At 29.9% G+C, this 18076-nt stretch overlaps 1 protein-coding gene across 2 annotated transcripts; it reads left to right on the top strand.

Annotated features, from left to right (window-relative positions):
- Nucleotides 1-7863: 7863 nt before the first annotated feature.
- LOC123012446 lies at nucleotides 7864-18039 on the top strand. Of its 2 annotated transcripts, none has more exons than XM_044410364.1 (4): nucleotides 7864-7963; nucleotides 13858-13990; nucleotides 17306-17485; nucleotides 17532-18039. In XM_044410364.1, the coding sequence occupies exons 2-4, from the start codon at nucleotides 13858-13860 to the stop codon at nucleotides 17912-17914; spliced, it is 696 nt and encodes a 231-aa protein (XP_044266299.1). In that variant the 5' UTR covers nucleotides 7864-7963; the 3' UTR covers nucleotides 17915-18039. The 2 variants fall into 2 exon arrangements, with proteins under 2 accessions (XP_044266299.1, XP_044266298.1); XM_044410363.1 differs by having other exon boundaries at nucleotides 7893-8027.
- Nucleotides 18040-18076: the final 37 nt, after the last annotated feature.

Raw genomic sequence — 18076 nt, 5'->3', positions numbered from 1 at the left:
TTACTATGCTTATCTCGTAAGTATAAACAATTAATTAATATTAAAATTTTTTTTGAATAGCATTTTTATAGTCATTTCACACGTATAAATTTATTTACCGTTTTTTTAAATGTATTTGGAAAAACAGAGATGTACAAAATTAAGTACCTATCTTGTAGCAAAAAAAAAATAAGTCTTAGGAACAAATCAACATATTGAAACGATAATAGATAATATATAGATAGGTACACTGCGGACGTGGTAATACATGTATTCTAAAAACTTTTTATTAACAAATAATTAAAAAAAGAAATAAACAGTTACGTAGATTTTTAAGATTCTCAAAAAATATTCATGTATATACTGTCATGTTTTTACTATTTCCTCATGCAAGTTTCAGGACAGACGTTTTTAAAATAGCTGAAAAAAGTTTTATTTTAGAGCACTGCCCACTGCATAGTGCATAAACCCCTAAAATCGCCTGAAAGTAGTAATTTATGGAAATTAAATACATATAAAAAACTGCGACGTCTGTCACAAAAATTTTTGAAAGAGTCACGATGTAATTGGTTAAAATGCTCTACGACAATTAGTTTTTAAAATATTGAGCTATTTTGAGCGTTTCCGGGTGCTGATGGTGTAATCAAATAACAATTTTTCTGATTCTTCTTCTTGAATCTTCTTGGTATGGAAACGATGAACAAAGACACGTCCATGAAAATAAAAGTTTTATTCTCACCTGAGGATGACCCCTTTGTGGTTGAAACGCGTTGTGTTTTAAATAAAGTTTGGTGTGTCTTTGTTCAACAATTTTTCTGATGTCCGAAAATTATCAGGATTGCCTCATAATCGTCCTAAACCTTCTAAAATCGTTGGTTTTTGAGTTATATCTAATTTTTTATTTTAAAACGCTTTCTTACCTGAAACTACTACTAAACGTGTTTAATTTCCAAAAATCGGATTTTTACCTTTTAATTGAGTACTTATCAGGATTATCGGTAAAAACCGTGTTTCAGCTTAGAAAAATCTACAAAACGAGGTAGGTTTCGAGTCCATATCTCAAATTAATTTTGGTTTTTCAATTTTCAAACCGCTCGGATTTCAAACCTGAAATCGGCCAAAATTTTGAAAAATTCGAAGAGTTCGGAATTCTTCTAGGAGTCCTGAAAATTTGAAAATGTGCATAAAACGTTATTGGGCCGAGTTTCAAAAAAATTGAAATTGTGAATTCACGCACCCAAAGTTCTTGATCAAAAAAATGATCGTTGTTTCTCTCGAAGTGGGAAGATAATTATTTTTCGTGAAGAATTATTATATTTTTACTGATAAGGTAACGAATTAAGAATCACGATTTTTTCAGGTAATCAATTTGCATATTGTCAGTAGTTAAGGTCATAAAAATCACGAGCACTGTCACACTTAGTTAAAAATCACACGGCTAATTAATCATTCATGTCCACAATAAATTTCGATGGCGCGCATCCCTCTTAAACCACAAATTACGGTCAAGTTTAATTACGACCGCCTCATTTTTATCTAACATAGTAAATCTGTAATTGCTCTGCCTCAGTTTCTAAATCAGCCAAGGACTCGATATGTTAATTGCATCAAGAACAATGCTAATTACACCATTTTCTTTACTTAAAAAGCAAAATAATTGTTATAATTGAATCACATTTTAAACAATAGGTGTCAAGATTGGCTAATTTTATACTCATCTAATCAGTTTTGATTTCCGCCAGTGAAATCAGGACGCGAATTTACATTATTGAGATGTGTTGTTGCGAAATTGTGGTTCTTGGAGGATTCTCCAACACGGAAAATGTTGTGAAATTGTCAAAACGTCAAATTAATTATTTTTTATAGAGATTTATGCGACTTGGTGGAAATTTTAGTGCCAATTTCACGCAATACCGGAAATTTTTAAACACTGACGAAATTTTTGCTTCTTTTGTGTAATATTTGTTGTGATTTTTAGTTAGAATTTTAAAAATATGCGCCACATAACGTTTTATACAGGCTGTTCCGTCTAAACCCCACATTAAAAATATTAGGAGTTCGAATAATCGTATTTATTTGAAAATTAGTACGTAGCCATAATCCATTAAGTCCTTCTAAATGAAAATATTTTCAAGATAGTGACACTTCCGGTTATACCGGAAGTCGGTCTCAACTTTCTTATGTTAAATGGAAATGCGTTTTTGGATTAATCGGGTTACTTTAAAGAAATTTTCATTAGCTTTCTCTATACCTAGATTTAGCCGTTTTTGAAATATCTGGAGTTTTTCAAAAAATTTTGGATCTGCACCTTCCAATTTAAAAATCGGTGACTCTGCCATTCTTTAAAATTTTCGATTCGTTTTTTTGGCGCTTGAAAGAGAAAACTTAGATCTTTCTTCTAGGAGTTTTCAAATTTTGAAAAAAAAATTAAAAACCCCAAAATTTTAAGGTCACTTTCATAATAATTTAAATATCCCTAACTCAATTTTTCTAAATGAAATACTCCAATTTTTATTTTAATAACATTCCCTATACCTTAGTTTAATAATTTTCAAGTTATGGTGACTTTTTGTTAAGACTGTGGGAAATTTATTACAGTATTCAATTAAAATTATTACAATTATTATTACCTTATAATTTTAGGGTTTGTTATTTTATTTTATTTTTTAATTTGAAAACACCAGAAAAAAGATCTAAGCTTTCTCTTTCAAACACCGAAAAAACGAATCCAAAATTTAAAAAAATGGCAGAGTTACCGATTTTTAAAGTGGAAGGTGCAGATCCAAAAATTTTTGAAAAACTCCAAATATTTCAAAAACGGCTAAATTTAGGTATAGGGAAAGCTGATGAAAACTCCCTTAAAATAACCCCATTAATCCAGAAACGCAGTAAAAAATATACCTTTTCATTTAAAATAAGAATATTGAGACGGACATCCGGTATAACCGAAAATGATGTTATCAAATATGTTTATAAAATTAAATGAACAATCGAAATTCACGAAAAATTTTACGTTAAGTTTTTTAGAATACGTAAATTAGGTCGTCTTGGATCATAAATTCTTGTTACATGACCTTTCCTACCATGATTGTGCATTTTTTAACGCAAAAGTATGAGAAGTATTTTCCTATAAACAATATTGTTTCATGTGGCAAAATGCGATTGCAAAAGCTCAAAACTTGAATAAATAAAAAGTTTTTGTATTCACTTAAATTTAGTGGTCCTAAAAGAAGGCAAAAAAGACTCTGTCTATAGTTTGAGATAAAAAAACTTTTTTGCCCTATTTGAAAAATGCACTAAAACCTGTTGTTATTTTTAAAATTCATGTCTGCCCCTCACAACCTCCACATTTTTGACATGGGTCTCAAATTTCTTCATTTTTCGATTTTCTTCCATTCCAAGGCCAAATTCATCATCCAAAGTTGACGTCAGGTCAGATTCAAGGAATCTCTTCGTTTTTTTCACGCAAGCGGTAACAAGAGTCTCTAATATTGTAATTATGATTAGGTGCGTTTATCCGATCACGTGTGCCCCCGCCGGCACGCACGCCCATGACATCATGCCTCTTCATCTAATGTCAATACGTGTATTAAAACATAAACTTCGACAATAATCGTTGTGTAATAATAAGATGCAAATCGTGGTGGCACTACTCAATTGCATGATAATAATGTTACTGTCGAAAAAACACAATTTTCTTTGCCATTTGAACATCTTCACCTTGACCAGCGAGATCCGCTTGAGCGAAATTATTTATTATTTGACATTTTTCTTATATGTAAAAGTGCTGATTGGATTATGACATTGTCGATGAGAGAACGGAAGACTCACATATTTTGAAATGAATTCAAATACTACTCAGACATTTTTTCAAGGTTGGTATTCAAGAAAAAATCGATCTCTGTGAGAGATAACACTTAAAAATTAAAATTTCTCAGATGAGGAAACGCTACTTGATTTTTATGCAGATTACTGTTACGTATTATTTTTCAGTATTTAAATATTTGGAAAATGTCAAGTCACTTTAGAATTTCAGTTTCAGTTTCGTCGCTTGCTCGCATGTTGAAGTCTCCGCGGCCGTGGCCCGAAAGACACATCCATCCCCAACACAAAGATGTTGCAACAACATCTGAATTTTTATCAGAAAATGATAATTTTTCCTCATGTATGGAGTAATTGAAAGCAACTAATATAATGGACATTTAACGAGCTACATCAAAGCGTGAAGCACACTATTCCAACGTGGTGCATCTTTTTCACCGTTGCGCAAACACCCAAAGAAGTGGGTCATCTAACGACGAGAATATGGCCTTCCAAAGGCCAACAATCGTGACCATCTTATTGTAATTATCGACCGATAAATGCATTACTGCAACCAAACTGCCACCCGAGCGAGTTGCAAGAAGGAAGGGAGATTTATGAGACACGAAGTGCGTGTTTTGGGTTATTTTTCTACTCGTTTCGTGGATTTGATATGCAAATTAAATTATTGAACTATCGGAAACGGTGATTAAAGTTCAGTGCATTTCATTTTTATTTGAACAACACAGATTTGCCAAGAAATGCCCTCAAAGGCAATTTTATAAACTTTTTATTGGTTACAATGTATAAATTTTTCGTTTTGTTTCTTAATATCAGGCAAAATTTACCTATTTATCTATTTATTTCAAAAACTGTGAGAAGTGTTAAAAATAAAAACTGCTTTTTACTGCAAAAAATAAGTTTTGGCAAAATATAAACAAAATAAATTCATAGGGGATAATAATAAATCAAAATCTTTCTCGGGCTTTTTTCTTTTATTGGGAAGTAGAACCAGATGGCCTAGTCGAAACCGGTCAAAAAAAAAGTTCCCAATAAAAGAAAAAAGCCTGAGAAAGATTTTGATTTATTATTATCCCCTATTGTAATAAGACTCAGGAACATGGTCACAACCAACAAAAATAAATTCATATTTTTTGAATTAGGTATTTGGTAAGAGACAGGTAACAACAGTTGAAAGAGGAAATTATTTAATTTATTTGTTTATTGTGTCGTGCAACACATTGTATAAATTTATAAAGTCTAATAAAGAAATCAACACAAAATTTCTTGTTTGCTTACATTGTTAAACTGTACTTTTACTACGTTTTTAAACAAAGCCCATGAGAAAAATTCGTTTCGTAAAAAATAAATTAAAAATATTCACATTTTGATTACAAGATTATAATGTTGTTGTTATTTACTTATTTGCTGTGAGAACAACTATTCTGATGTAATACATATAATGCTTAAAATCAAATGTTTATATTTGTTTTTGTAGTATTTTTTCTAGTGTTATCACAACTGTATTTTTTTTTAATTTTTTTAGTAGTATTTTGAGAATCTCGGAAAGTAGAAAAAAATACAGTGTGCGCCGAGAAAAATGGCATGTGAGGTAAGATACCAGGAACATGAAAAAAATGTTTAAAAAATTCATTTTTTTCATGTAGTTAAAAAATAGTCAATAATTTCTCTCAGTTCTTTGCTTTAGTTGTTAAAAAATAAAACGATTTTCCAATTGCTTATTACAGTTCTATTTATTTACTAATAAAAAAAAATTACCTAAAGTTGAAACTATAGATCATTTTGAATATGCTTTACTCTCTCGTTTCTCTTTTCCCTAGTGTTATTTTTACATTTTTTTTTTTTAAATTAATAGTTATTTTCCTACGACTCTAACAGAAAGTAAGTTTTTCCACCCTCTCTGGGAAATAAAAATTTTCCTCCCTCATCTATCAAAACTACAATAAAAATACATGAATATACATGGGAGGTAAAAAAATTTTCCTCCCCCATAGAAATGGAAAAACATGCTGCTAAATTTAATAGCAAAACTGGGATATCAAGAAAAATTGTTAGGTTTAAAGTTTTTCTTGCTGATGGATCGTAGGAAAAATTATATATGTTACAAGAGAGAAAAGTGTATCTTTTCCTCCCACAGGTGGAAGTTACTGGAGAAAACGACACTTTCCTGGAGTGTGTTTCATATTATTTTTCCTACAATCCGGAAAAAAACTTCAAAACCAACAATTTCTTTTGATATCTCAATTTTGCCATTAAGGTTGAACTAGATTGAATAAAAAAATAAATCGTTATTTAAAAATTCTGAAAATAATATCATAACTTTTTGATGATCTTAGCAGCATACAGGGTGCGCCAGAACTCGCGCTCCAGAGAAAAATTTCCAGTAAGATAAGTTACCAGGAACATGAAAAAAAAATGTTTAAAAAATTCTATTTGTCAAAAAAATTTGACATTTATTTTTTGACATTTGACATTTTTTTATGTCTATTTAATGATACTGATAATCTTGTATGTTTTTTTACAATTATTTAGTAAAAGTACAAACATTTTGTCAATAAAAGCCATAAATATCATTGAACAGAGTTACAATTTGAGATAGAGCTTCCTTATTTCCTCTTATAATAGCCTGTAGCAAAAAACATTGAAAAATTATTTTTCCAATGGAAATAAATAGAGTCAAAGTGCAAAATTTAAACTCTCATAACTTCCAAATTATTATAGATAATTTTTTTTACATTTTTTCAATGTTCCTGGTGTCTTACTGTATATGGCATTTTTCTCTGAGGTGCGAGTTCTGGCGCAGCCTGTATATAAATTTGAAATTTTTTGTCCGTTTGACCGTTTTGGTCATTTTAGTAGCATGAGGTAAAAATTCTACTTCCCTGAGAGGTTATATTTTTATTGTAATTTTGACAGGTGTAGGAGGTACAATTTTTACCTCCCTGGGAGATAATTGATCACTTTCTTTTCTGAAATTAGAGCGAAACTTTTGTTAGGGTAGTAAGAAAAATACATTTAAAATTAAACAAAAATGAATCATTTTAATAAGTGTAACAATATAAACACAGAGATAATGATAATGTTGCTTGTGTTTAGTAAAATTTTGTTTAAAAATATTAATTATTTGAAAACAACGTTACTGTATCTTCTTTTTCCTTAAAAAAAATATATTTCTGAAATAATAACATTTTTTAGACAAAATAGCTGTTTTACGGACTCATTTAAAACGCTAAAATGAGGTTTTTTCAGACTCAATAAAGCATAGTACGTAAAATAGTTATCTTAGGTACTATTTTTTATTTTTAACCTCTATATTTTAGAGAAATTAATCATTGACATATTATGCATGATTTGAATGTGTTTTTGAGAGCTTTCACAAAAAATGTTGTTTGTAACACGTACTCGTGTGCTATAAAAACTGTATTTTAGGTACTTATAACAAACATCTATTTTTATCATAAATTCTCATTTCTCTCAAAAAACACTTTAAAAATCGGTCAAATATACAACCAAAAGCTAGAAGAGCAAATGATTAAATGATTAAATTTGATCACAACATTGAAAAGCACCAACAATTAGTAATTTCTGTGTAACATAGTCAAAATTGCTTCAATTGTATGCAAATATGCTTCTCTACCGCATCCACAGAAATTCCTGTTCGGTGCACGACACAATCAGAAGCGGATTACGAAAATGTCACGAGTCAACACTTACATAATTGTACAATATTTAAAATTCAAACGAGTAAAAAAATTTACGACTCCTTCCCAAAACCGAAAACTCGTTCCTACCTTTTCAAAATTACACATTCTCTAACCGATTAGGAAATGAGCCCACTAGGGGTTAGCGGGGTCCTTTTGGTCATTTTCGTGAACGACATTGACCAGAATTTTGAAAAAACAATCACGCGCATCTCCAATCCTTGAAGCTCCCGAAAGGTTAAAATTTTTTTTCACCAACAACGTGCAAATTAGATTAGGAGCAAAATGAGTGAAAAATCGACGATCGGCTTCACCTTGTGTGAGCTCACGAGAAGAGAGAAGAAAAAATTTCGGTTTCATATGGGGATAACGAGAGAGAAATCCCACCTTAAAAACGCGAGAAGAGATATAAATGAGACTCTCACTTATTCCACGGAGGTTTAGTGTTTTACTGAAAGAAGGTAAGGATCGTGTGTATGTGCGAGTGTTGATTTTTTCGAAAGAGATTTTGGTGGATCGAAAAAGGTGAGTCACATTCCCAAAAACTGGAGAAAAATTACTAGGAAAACAAAAAATCATAAAATAGAAAATTTTGTTAATACATATGCCATTTGGTCTTGAAACCGAAAAATATTTTGCTGCATTTTTCCATCCAATAATACTTCAAGGCAACTCTTAAGGTCATCGCACAAAATTACAAAAATAGCTTTATAATAGGATGGTCACGGAACTAATTAATTTTTTGCATAAAAAAACAAGTTTCAGGAATAACTGAAACTGGAATTAAACTCGAATTAACTTTATTTAGTTTAATTGTTGTGGCACGACTGCTTCCAGACAATACAGAAAACTTTTGTCTTGAACATTACTGTTATGTAAAAAAGACGTATTACAACATTACTGACCTATACTTACAACCCACGATAATTGCTAATTACGGTGCTTTTACAAAAGTTAAAAGTGTAAAGTTTTGATTCACTTGTGAATTTTGAAATATTCGATTACATTTACGACTCAATTAATAAATGTGGTTTTCTTTTTTACATGAAATATTATTTAAACCAGTAGTGTAGATGTCAGTAAAAAAGCTTGTTTGTGGTTTGCTCCACTGTATGTAAACACAACAATGTCAAAGTGATTGATAACTTTATGTAAACACACAAAAAATTCTCGTAACACTGAATGAGAAAATGTTTTCAAAATAAATGGAATAGGAATTTTGATCTTGAGCTAAATACCTTGGAACTAGTTTACTCACCTAAATTTTCTGACACGTCTGCTTTTAACTTATTTGTGACGAAATAAATTTGTTTAGCCTAAATCAAAATTAAAAAGTTCAATTTTTTCTAAAATTGATTTGTGGAATACTTTGTTATATGCCAACAAATCAATTTATTTTTCTTAAAATTACTTTCTAATACAATTAATAAAATGCATAATAAGAAGAATAAGTAGAAGATATTTAAATATTTTACTCTGTACCATTTATTATTTATTCTTGATATGTTCGTAATAAAATTTAAAAAAATATTATAATCGTCGTTTTTTTTTTTACTTCAACGAAGATTTAGCAACACAAATTCTTTAAATCAAAAAATGTGTGAATATGTTTTCAAGGACCAAATGCAGTTTTCTGTATTTCTGAAGTAAGTTAAAATTTCAAAAACGGCCAAAATTTTTGCTTAAAAAACAGACACAGTTTCGACAACAAAAACGGCATCATCAAGACTAATTCTTAAACAACTTTTTATGAACTCAATTCTGAAAAACTCTCTTTTTTAAAAGACATTCAAATTGAGATCTGTTAAATTTTACAATTTAAAAAAATATATAAGTTTTTTAGAGTAAGTGTTCCAAGTTTTAAAATGGGTACTGGATTTTCAAAGTAAAATATGGGGAATATAATTCATTTTTCAAAATGAAATTTGAATTTAAGTCCTATTGTTAATAAACAGAATACAATTAGTAAAAATGAAAATGAAAAAATGAAATTTGAATTTAAGTCCTCATTTTATTAATTGTTAATTAGTAAAATAAAATAAAAAAATTGTTAAAACTGTTGAATTTTTACTTAGTATCAGCAAAAACTAGTGAAGAAAGTTAATCTTTTTAAACATGGAACTTTTTTAAGCATTTTCATTGTTTTAACTTTTTCACTTTCTCGTTAATTCTCCTGTTTTGCGAAAGAAAATAGACAAGATAATTGCACTAGAAGTAACTTGATATGTAAAGTAGCATACCTTCGAAAAGAGAAAATAAATTAAATGGAAAAAATATGTTATTAAGATAATAAGGAATCACATAAGGCACACCTTGACACGTTTTCACTACGTGAGATCCGTTTCAAAGATGAAACGACGAAAAAGAACATTGCGTAGAGTTAGATAACATCTTAAATAGGTACAACATACTTAAATATTTATTATCATAATTGAAAAAAAATTCCAGCAAAAAAACACATCCTGAAACTAAATAAAATTTCCAAAGTTTCGCCTGAAAACCTTTTCAAGACTTGACATTAGCGTTGAAAAAATTACATTTTCAATTAAATTTTATGAGCTAATACATTCATGGATGAATTTCCAAAACGGCATCATAAACCGAAAACATTGTGTAAATAACAACGTTAAATAATAATTATTGCGTAATAAAATATATAAGAGATACAATAGCTAAAGTGCTGTTCTTAACTTTTCACAAATGCTAATTTAGCACATGATAAATGGCTATTAGCAAATAAGTTGCTACTCATCTTAACCTTTCAATTAACTTATTATTATTTGTCTAAAAGTCTGAAGAGGCAGTGCTCTAATAAAAAATCATCAAAATTCTCGTTGACATTTTAAGATTCTTCACTGATGATTTTATCAATCTGGAATTTAGCTCTATTACGTTAGAATTATTGAATGTCATTTTTTAATTAACACATTTCGTTCAGCAAAAATAACAAAAAGGTTCAACCTTCCAATTGAAATAGAGAAAGGTGAAGCTTTTGTTGTGCATGCATGATAATTTTAATGTCCTCTGATAAAGTGTTAATGACCACCACTTTCCCATTTCTTATAAAACCGACCCAAAAGCGAGAACTGGTCCATCCACTCCATTTCCTGTACTCCCTCTCCGCCAAAAAGCATTCAAATTAACGATTCGGTGCCAAATCCTTTGCAAATATCACTAATGGTGAAGGTTAGATAATGGATGCACCTCAAGAGCATGAAAAGTGAGGTGTGTCCGCCGAAATTCTGTTGTTGTTTGCTCTTCCACTTTCTCCGGTTTCATCTTGACACTGTTTTGCAAAGAGTTGGGCAATTTGATTCATCGGCGTCTATGAGATGAGATTGTCGCAAAGAGAAATCTTTCAAAATGCAACTCATTTATCAGATCTTCATCATGTGTGTGTATGTGTGTATTTGCGTGACCTTTTTTGACCCACTGAACTTCTGTTGAATTATTGCAGGAATCGTGCCCGCAACCAAATCGTGCGCAATTTTTTAAGGAGGATTCCGTTTTTGATCCAGTTTCGGGTTGACCAATCGATCGCTCAAAATACACTTTCACTTTTTATTAATCAGTTCTTCATTATGGACTAATGATGTAATTAACACGCCCACGAAACTGGACTAGATTCGGATTTGAGCCACTCTTCTGAAACCTAGAATCTACTAAAAGAAAATCACTTTTTTTGAACACACTCCCAAAAATTGCACATTTTGGACCCTAAAATGAGTCTTTTTCGGATTTTCTCAAAATATTCTCTAAAATGGGTATTTTTCAGACAAAAAGTCCGAAAAAGACTAAAATATGTCAGTAAAATAGCTATTTTTGAAAGCGTATACAAAAAAATAGAAAAACACAATTACCTATAAATGTGTTTTTGAGAATTTTAACAAAAAAAGTTTTTGTTGACTTATCTGCTATTCCAAACTCGGCAATTGCCTTGTCCGGAAACAGCGAAGAAATTGTATTTTCGGTACTTGTAAGAAAAACACCCATTTTTAAAATTTTAGAATGATTTTTGTACTTATGCCTAGTTGTTTGAGAAACGATTATTACAAACAAATAAAAATTGGTGTTTAAAAATTAAACGTTTTCTAAAAGTGTAAAAAATGCAAACTAAACTACGAGTGAATTTTAAACAAAGCCAGTGCGTTTTTGCATTTTTTAAACACTTAATTCATTGAAAAAATGTTGAACTTCAAAATATACTACGCCAAAAAATTAAAGAAACAAAAAAAAATCCAATTTTTTGGGTGATTTTTGAAAGGCTAAAAAAAATGGACCAAAACCAAAAACATAAAAATTAGATTTTTTTCTCGCTCTATTACTTAGAATTGCGTGATAACCGTAGAAAAATATTTGACAAAAAATCTCAAGACTAGAAATTTAAAGTTTCAAAATGTTTTTTTTTTAATCTAGATGCGACCATTTTTCGATGAGTTATAGCCTTTCAAAAATCACCAAAAAATTTTGGAAAATTTTTTGTTCCTTCAATTATTTTGGGTAGTGTAGTTTAATTTTAAAGAGAACATTTTTTTGAAATTCTCAATTTTCAATTAAAACGTAATTATTATTTCGATCAAAAATGATAACAGAGAAGAAAAAAGAAAATACAAAAAAGTTGGACTTCAAAACAGCTTAAATCTTAAATAAAACATTTCTTATTAAAGAATAATTTTTAATTTATCAGAATAATAAATTTAAACAATAAAAAACTGTCTCATCCTGTTGAAATTTTCAATTATTTCTAAAAGTTAACTAAATTTGGATTACGATATATTTGCAATTTAAATTCTTAATTAAAACCTAATTATTATTTCGACCAAAAATAATACGAAAAAAAAAAGAAAAAATAAAGAAAAGTTTTGACGACAGATGCTAGATAAAATAGTTCTTTTATAATACTGTTCAACCACTAATTTTAATCAGGAAAAGCAATATTTTTTAACTAGAAAAAGCAGTTTCGTAATCATTTCTTATTAAAAATTACAATGGCCCATAGGGTCAAATTAACCCAGTTATTAAAACTTAAAATAAACGATTTTGCTACTTTCTTTAATGACTTCTATTACGACAAATTTTTCTTTGATAAATGAAAAAATGATGATAGAAGAAAATTTGTTTTACAACACAAATAAGAAGAATAAATCGAAAAACAACAAAAAAGACATAGCAGACAGTACAGAAAAACTATTTGCCAAAAGATCTCAAAACTAGAAATTAAAAGTTTCAAAATGTTTTTTTTAATCTAGATACAACCATTTTTCGATGAGTTACAGCCTTTCAAAAATCACCAAAAAATTTAGGAAAATTTTTTTTTCCTTTAATTTTTTGGGTAGTGTAGTTTTAAATAGAACATTTTTTTGAAATTCTCAATTAGTTTTAAATTTTCAATTAAAACGTAATTATTATTTCGATCAAAAATGATAACAGAGGAGAAAAGAGAAAATACAGAAAGGTTGGACTTCAAAACAGTTTAAATCTTAAATAAAACATTTCTCATTAAAAAATAATTTTTAATTAGTCAGAATGATAAATTTAAACAATAAAAAACTCTCATTCCGTTAAATTCTCAGTTATTTCTAAACGTTAAGTAAATTTGGATTACGATATGTATTTGCAATTTAAACCTAATTATTATTTCGACTAAAAATAATACCAAAAAAAGAAAAAAGAAAGAAAAGTTTTGACGATAGAAGTTAGATAAAATAGTTCGTTTCTAATACTGTTGGACCACTAATTTTAATCAGGAAAGCAATATTCTTTAACATTACTAGAAAAAGCAGTTTCGTAATCCTTTCTTATTAAAAATTTCAATGATCCTTGGATCGAATAAACCCATTTATTAAAACTTAAATAAACAATTTTTTAACTTTCTTTAATGACTTCTATTACGACAAATTTTTCTTTGATAAATTATAACACAAATAAGAAAAAGAAATCGAAAAACAGCAAAAAAGACATAGCAGACAAAAACACAGTAAAAAAAATAAACAACTAGGGTATTTTTTGTTATAAAGGTATCTTAAATTGAACATTAGCTAGCTATTTTTGATATTTACTCTTACGAGTATTTCTAATGGAAACACACTGAATACATTATCAATCATTATCAATGATATTTTTTGCAAGGTTGTAAGTATTTTTTTTATTAGTTTCAACTCAATGCTCAACACAATAATTTTCATTTTTTATTCTGTTGACTACATTTGAATATGTCTCTGTGGTATTGTTATTAATTAATAGTTTTTCTTCTGTTGTGTTAAGAGTTCTCATGAAACTTTAAACATAAGTTCGATAGCTAGTTAGGAGTTATTGAAAAAATAAATCTGAATAAATAATATTTTTCTTGTTTCAGATGAGATTAGCTTTAGTAGTATTAGCTGCTTGTGCAGCAGCAGTAGCCACTCCTGCGATCAACCAAATCAGGCCGGTTTCCAACAGACCAGGTCGCTTCTTGTCCTTGCCAAATCCGCAGAAATGCGCCAACAGTAAGTGGGTTTACAATTTCCTTCTCTAAACACATAAGTAGCAACAAATACGGACAACCATGATAAGCTGTAAAATCCCACATCCTGTACAAATTTGATTTCATGATGTAAAAAAGAGAAGATCTTAATTGTTCCTGTTACTCGGTTCCGGGTAAAGCCCGACAATTTCACAACATAATTATTTTCAAATATTTGCATAGTTTAACGGTGATTTCTTACTAAAACGTAAACGTTGAACATTTTCTCACTGTAGGTTACAGAAGTGACCAAAATTCAAAAGACACTATTTCTCAATAAGTGAAAACTGCACCTATAACTACACAAAAATTCACACGTGATAAGAAACACAAGTTTGAAAACAATGCTTGTGCGTAAACTACAAGCATTACAAATTCAAAACAGTTATTACCAATCACATACAAACTGAACAAAAAGCGTTCTTTAATCATTTGCTTTCAGAAAATAATAATTAATAAAAATTTTGTTTTTGAGTTGTGAGATTTCTTTTCAATAAAAGTAGAATAAAATGTAGATAGCTGATCCTTAGACCATAGCCTTTGTAAAGAAATATAGTTGTTGCAATTCAAAAACAAAATTTTATTTTTGAGAAACGTCACATTTTTATAGTGCTTCATACACAAGTAGTTTTTTTTAAAAGATAAACGTTTTGTTTCATTCTTTCTGTTCACCTGGTATATTAAATTAAATTCAAAATGAATACAAACAAATATGATTTTTTTCTTTTATTTTGAATAATCACTTTCAACTTATATAATTGCGGTTTTGTAAAATTTAAATTAGAGATAACTGAAATGTCACATGTTTTAATCTTATCACACTACAGTGAAGTGCAGCGACTTGCATTTTTCCTTAATTAATTAATTTAATTAATATTATTGTATAATTGATGAAGAATATGCAGCAATATTCTTACATCACTTGGTTATTCTAATAAAAAAACAATTAGATTGTCACATAATTAGTCACAAAGAGAGAGCAATTAATGTAAATATGTCTGACAACATCCTGTTGCCCTTATTTACCTACTTTGCTCACTCAGACGTGGTTTATTTAAAGAAATTATTCATGAAATTGTAATACAATCATTACGTGGGTGGTTTTTATTTACTGCAAGAAGTTGTGTATTGAAAGAAACGCATTGTCTTCCAAAATCAACAGATTTATCTTCAAAAGTGTGAAAAATACTTAAATTGTGGTGTTTTACACAATTTTTTAAATATACAAAAATTGAAACCATACCTTAATAAAAAAGAATGAAAATGCCCCAAAGCATAAAAATTAAAAGATACCTAAATAAATTTTCATTTCAGTAATATATCAGTAAGAAAATGAAAAAAAAATAGTTTTTTTTATTCCAGAAAATAAATATTGTCGTTTTCAATGACATCCATGCTGTCAAAGTACTTGCTGTTTCAGTTCAATAATTTTGAATTTCTTAATTTGGTTATTCACCTTGACGTGGCAAATTGACAAATTCAAAATTATCCATAATTTTTGACAAATAATAAAAAAAAAGGATTTGCTTGCAAGGGTTTTACTCTCCGCGCGAGAAAGGAAAGTTGTAATAAGCTATTGCCAAGAATTGTTTGTTGTGCGTTGAATTGTTTATTGTTTGTTGGCGTTTCAAGAAATATAAATTTTCTTTCACCATAACCTCAACATCGTTTGACATTTTTGTAACTAGGCGTTGCTTATACTCTGAACCCGGGGATGAATTTGTGCGTAATATATTCGTATAATCTGCACCAACGCATTAAAAATGACATTCATGACAGCTCGGATGTCATTGAAAACGGCTTTAAATAAATAAATGGGATTTAAGATGTTTTCCTACGATATTTTAACATAAAATATTTTAATCTTTTAACAATAATTAATTAATTTAGGTACAGTTGGAGACAAAATAGTTTGGTCGTCACTTTTCTGACACCTTAATTTTTAATTTAATTCAAGCTTTAACGTTAAAATAAATGACAATTTCAAATTAATGACAGCTATTATATTTTCCTATCAAAAATATGTACAGTTGCGGAATTAAAATTTCGGGCAGTATTTTTCTGTCATTTTAAAAAGTAACCTACCTTTTACTGTCATCACTGGCATTTGACAATTAAACTTTTTTTATTGTTAAAATTGTTAATTAAATGTCTTAGAGAATGTATTAATTGAACTAAGTGTAATTAAATCATCGCTTTGATCTGCTGCCTACCCGTTATTGTGCCACAAATCACAGTTTTTGAAAGTAAATAAGTCAAAATGATATAAACATGACAAGAGTAAAAAATGAGGTTATTAATGTAAAGGTTGTTTTAGAGTTTACATTATGAAAATAACAATACTGCCCGAAATTTTAATTCTGCAACTGTACATACAACTTGTCAACTATGATTGACAGTAGCTAAAAAGCATACTTTACAATTTAATGTCACTCAAGTGACATTGGCGACCAAAGTATTTTGTCCCCAACTGTACATGGATTCTCCTATTCAAGGCCGAATTTTTATAATATTTAATTGAAGCGATAATTAAAAAACATCAAGAGATATTTGACATTTTATACAGACAATACTGTCTCAAAAAGCGTTTCTTTTCTTTTTTTTATTAACGAAAAGACTCGATGTTCATTTTACTTAATAATTTTAATCAACAGTACAACTGATTTATCAAAATTTAAGGAATCAGGCAAAGATGACGGTTAATGACACCGACTTTTGACCAATCACCTTGATTTTAATTACACTAAACCATCATAATTTTTATTTAGCATTAAGGTTGCACATTTTTTCACAAGGTATTAGCAGATGATATCACGACACTTAAATACACTTAAGTTAGAAAAATACATAATTATGTTAATTACACTTAATAAAAATTAACATGAAACGCTTGTTTAATAATATTTGTCGACATTGAGCATCAAAACGTAATTTACAATCACTATTATACTAGAGAAAAACTGTATTTTGTGCTTATTACCTACTCTTATTACACTTTCACGATTATTAAGTTGTAAATCTCGTCAGATAAATATTAGCGATTTTATGATGATTGTTGTTTTTCTTTATATGGGAAGATATGTCCCCTAAACACGTTGTTGTGTAATACTTTTTGTTATTTATAGACGAGAATCCCGTCTCTTTTCTTACAACTAATTTGCCTAAATGGGAACTTTCTTCCTAATTGTGGAGTTTTTGTCACCAAAATTAACCCAAATCTCCCGACTTTCTTCTAATGAATAATAAATGACCCGTAATGAATACCACGCGTGATTGTAATAATAATGATAATTTTCAGGACCGAAACAGTTCTTTTTCCGAGGCCACAATTACTTCTTCAGTGGTCACGTACCTGAACTAGCCAACCGCAAAGTCGACTGGTTGGACGGCAGGAACATCTGCAGAGAGTACTGCATGGACTTGGTCTCGCTAGAGACACAGGAAGAAAACAACATGATCTTCCGCCTCATCCAGCAAAGTAAGTGGTAAACAGCCGAAGAATTCCTCTGAAGGGCGTGTTTCAGACGACGTCCCGTACATCTGGACTTCGGGAAGACTGTGCGACTTCAAGGGCTGCGAGAACCGCGCCGACTTGGAACCCAAAAACGTCTACGGCTGGTTCTGGTCCGCCAACCGCGAGAAGATGGCGCCCACCAACCAGACGCCCAGCGGCTGGGGCTACAACCCGTGGTCCTCCACCGGGCACAAGAAGCAGCGCCAGCCCGACAACGCCGAATTCGACATCAACGGCACCAGCGAGTCGTGTCTTTCCATCCTCAACAACGTCTACAACGACGGGATCGCCTGGCATGACGTTGCTTGCTACCACGAGAAGCCCGTCGTCTGCGAGGACTCCGAGGAGTTGCTCAACTATGTAGCTGCCACGAATCGCGGAATTCGTCTCTAAATTATTCTAATTTTAAGTGCATTTTATATTCCGATGTGTAAATGATAAATTTGAGTATTTATTTTTGATAAACACTATGTAACCGATCATGTGAAGTACCTAAACAATAAATTATGTTTTAATAATCCTGTTTGATTCCGCCCGAGAAGGATAACAGACAAA

This window comes from Tribolium madens, unplaced genomic scaffold (genome assembly GCF_015345945.1).
Source record: "Tribolium madens isolate multiple individuals breed KSU strain unplaced genomic scaffold, Tmad_KSU_1.1 Scaffold_96;HRSCAF=242;Tcas5.2_LG5, whole genome shotgun sequence".
NCBI lineage: Eukaryota > Metazoa > Arthropoda > Insecta > Coleoptera > Tenebrionidae > Tribolium > Tribolium madens.
This window is presented reverse-complemented; position numbering and strand designations above follow the sequence as displayed.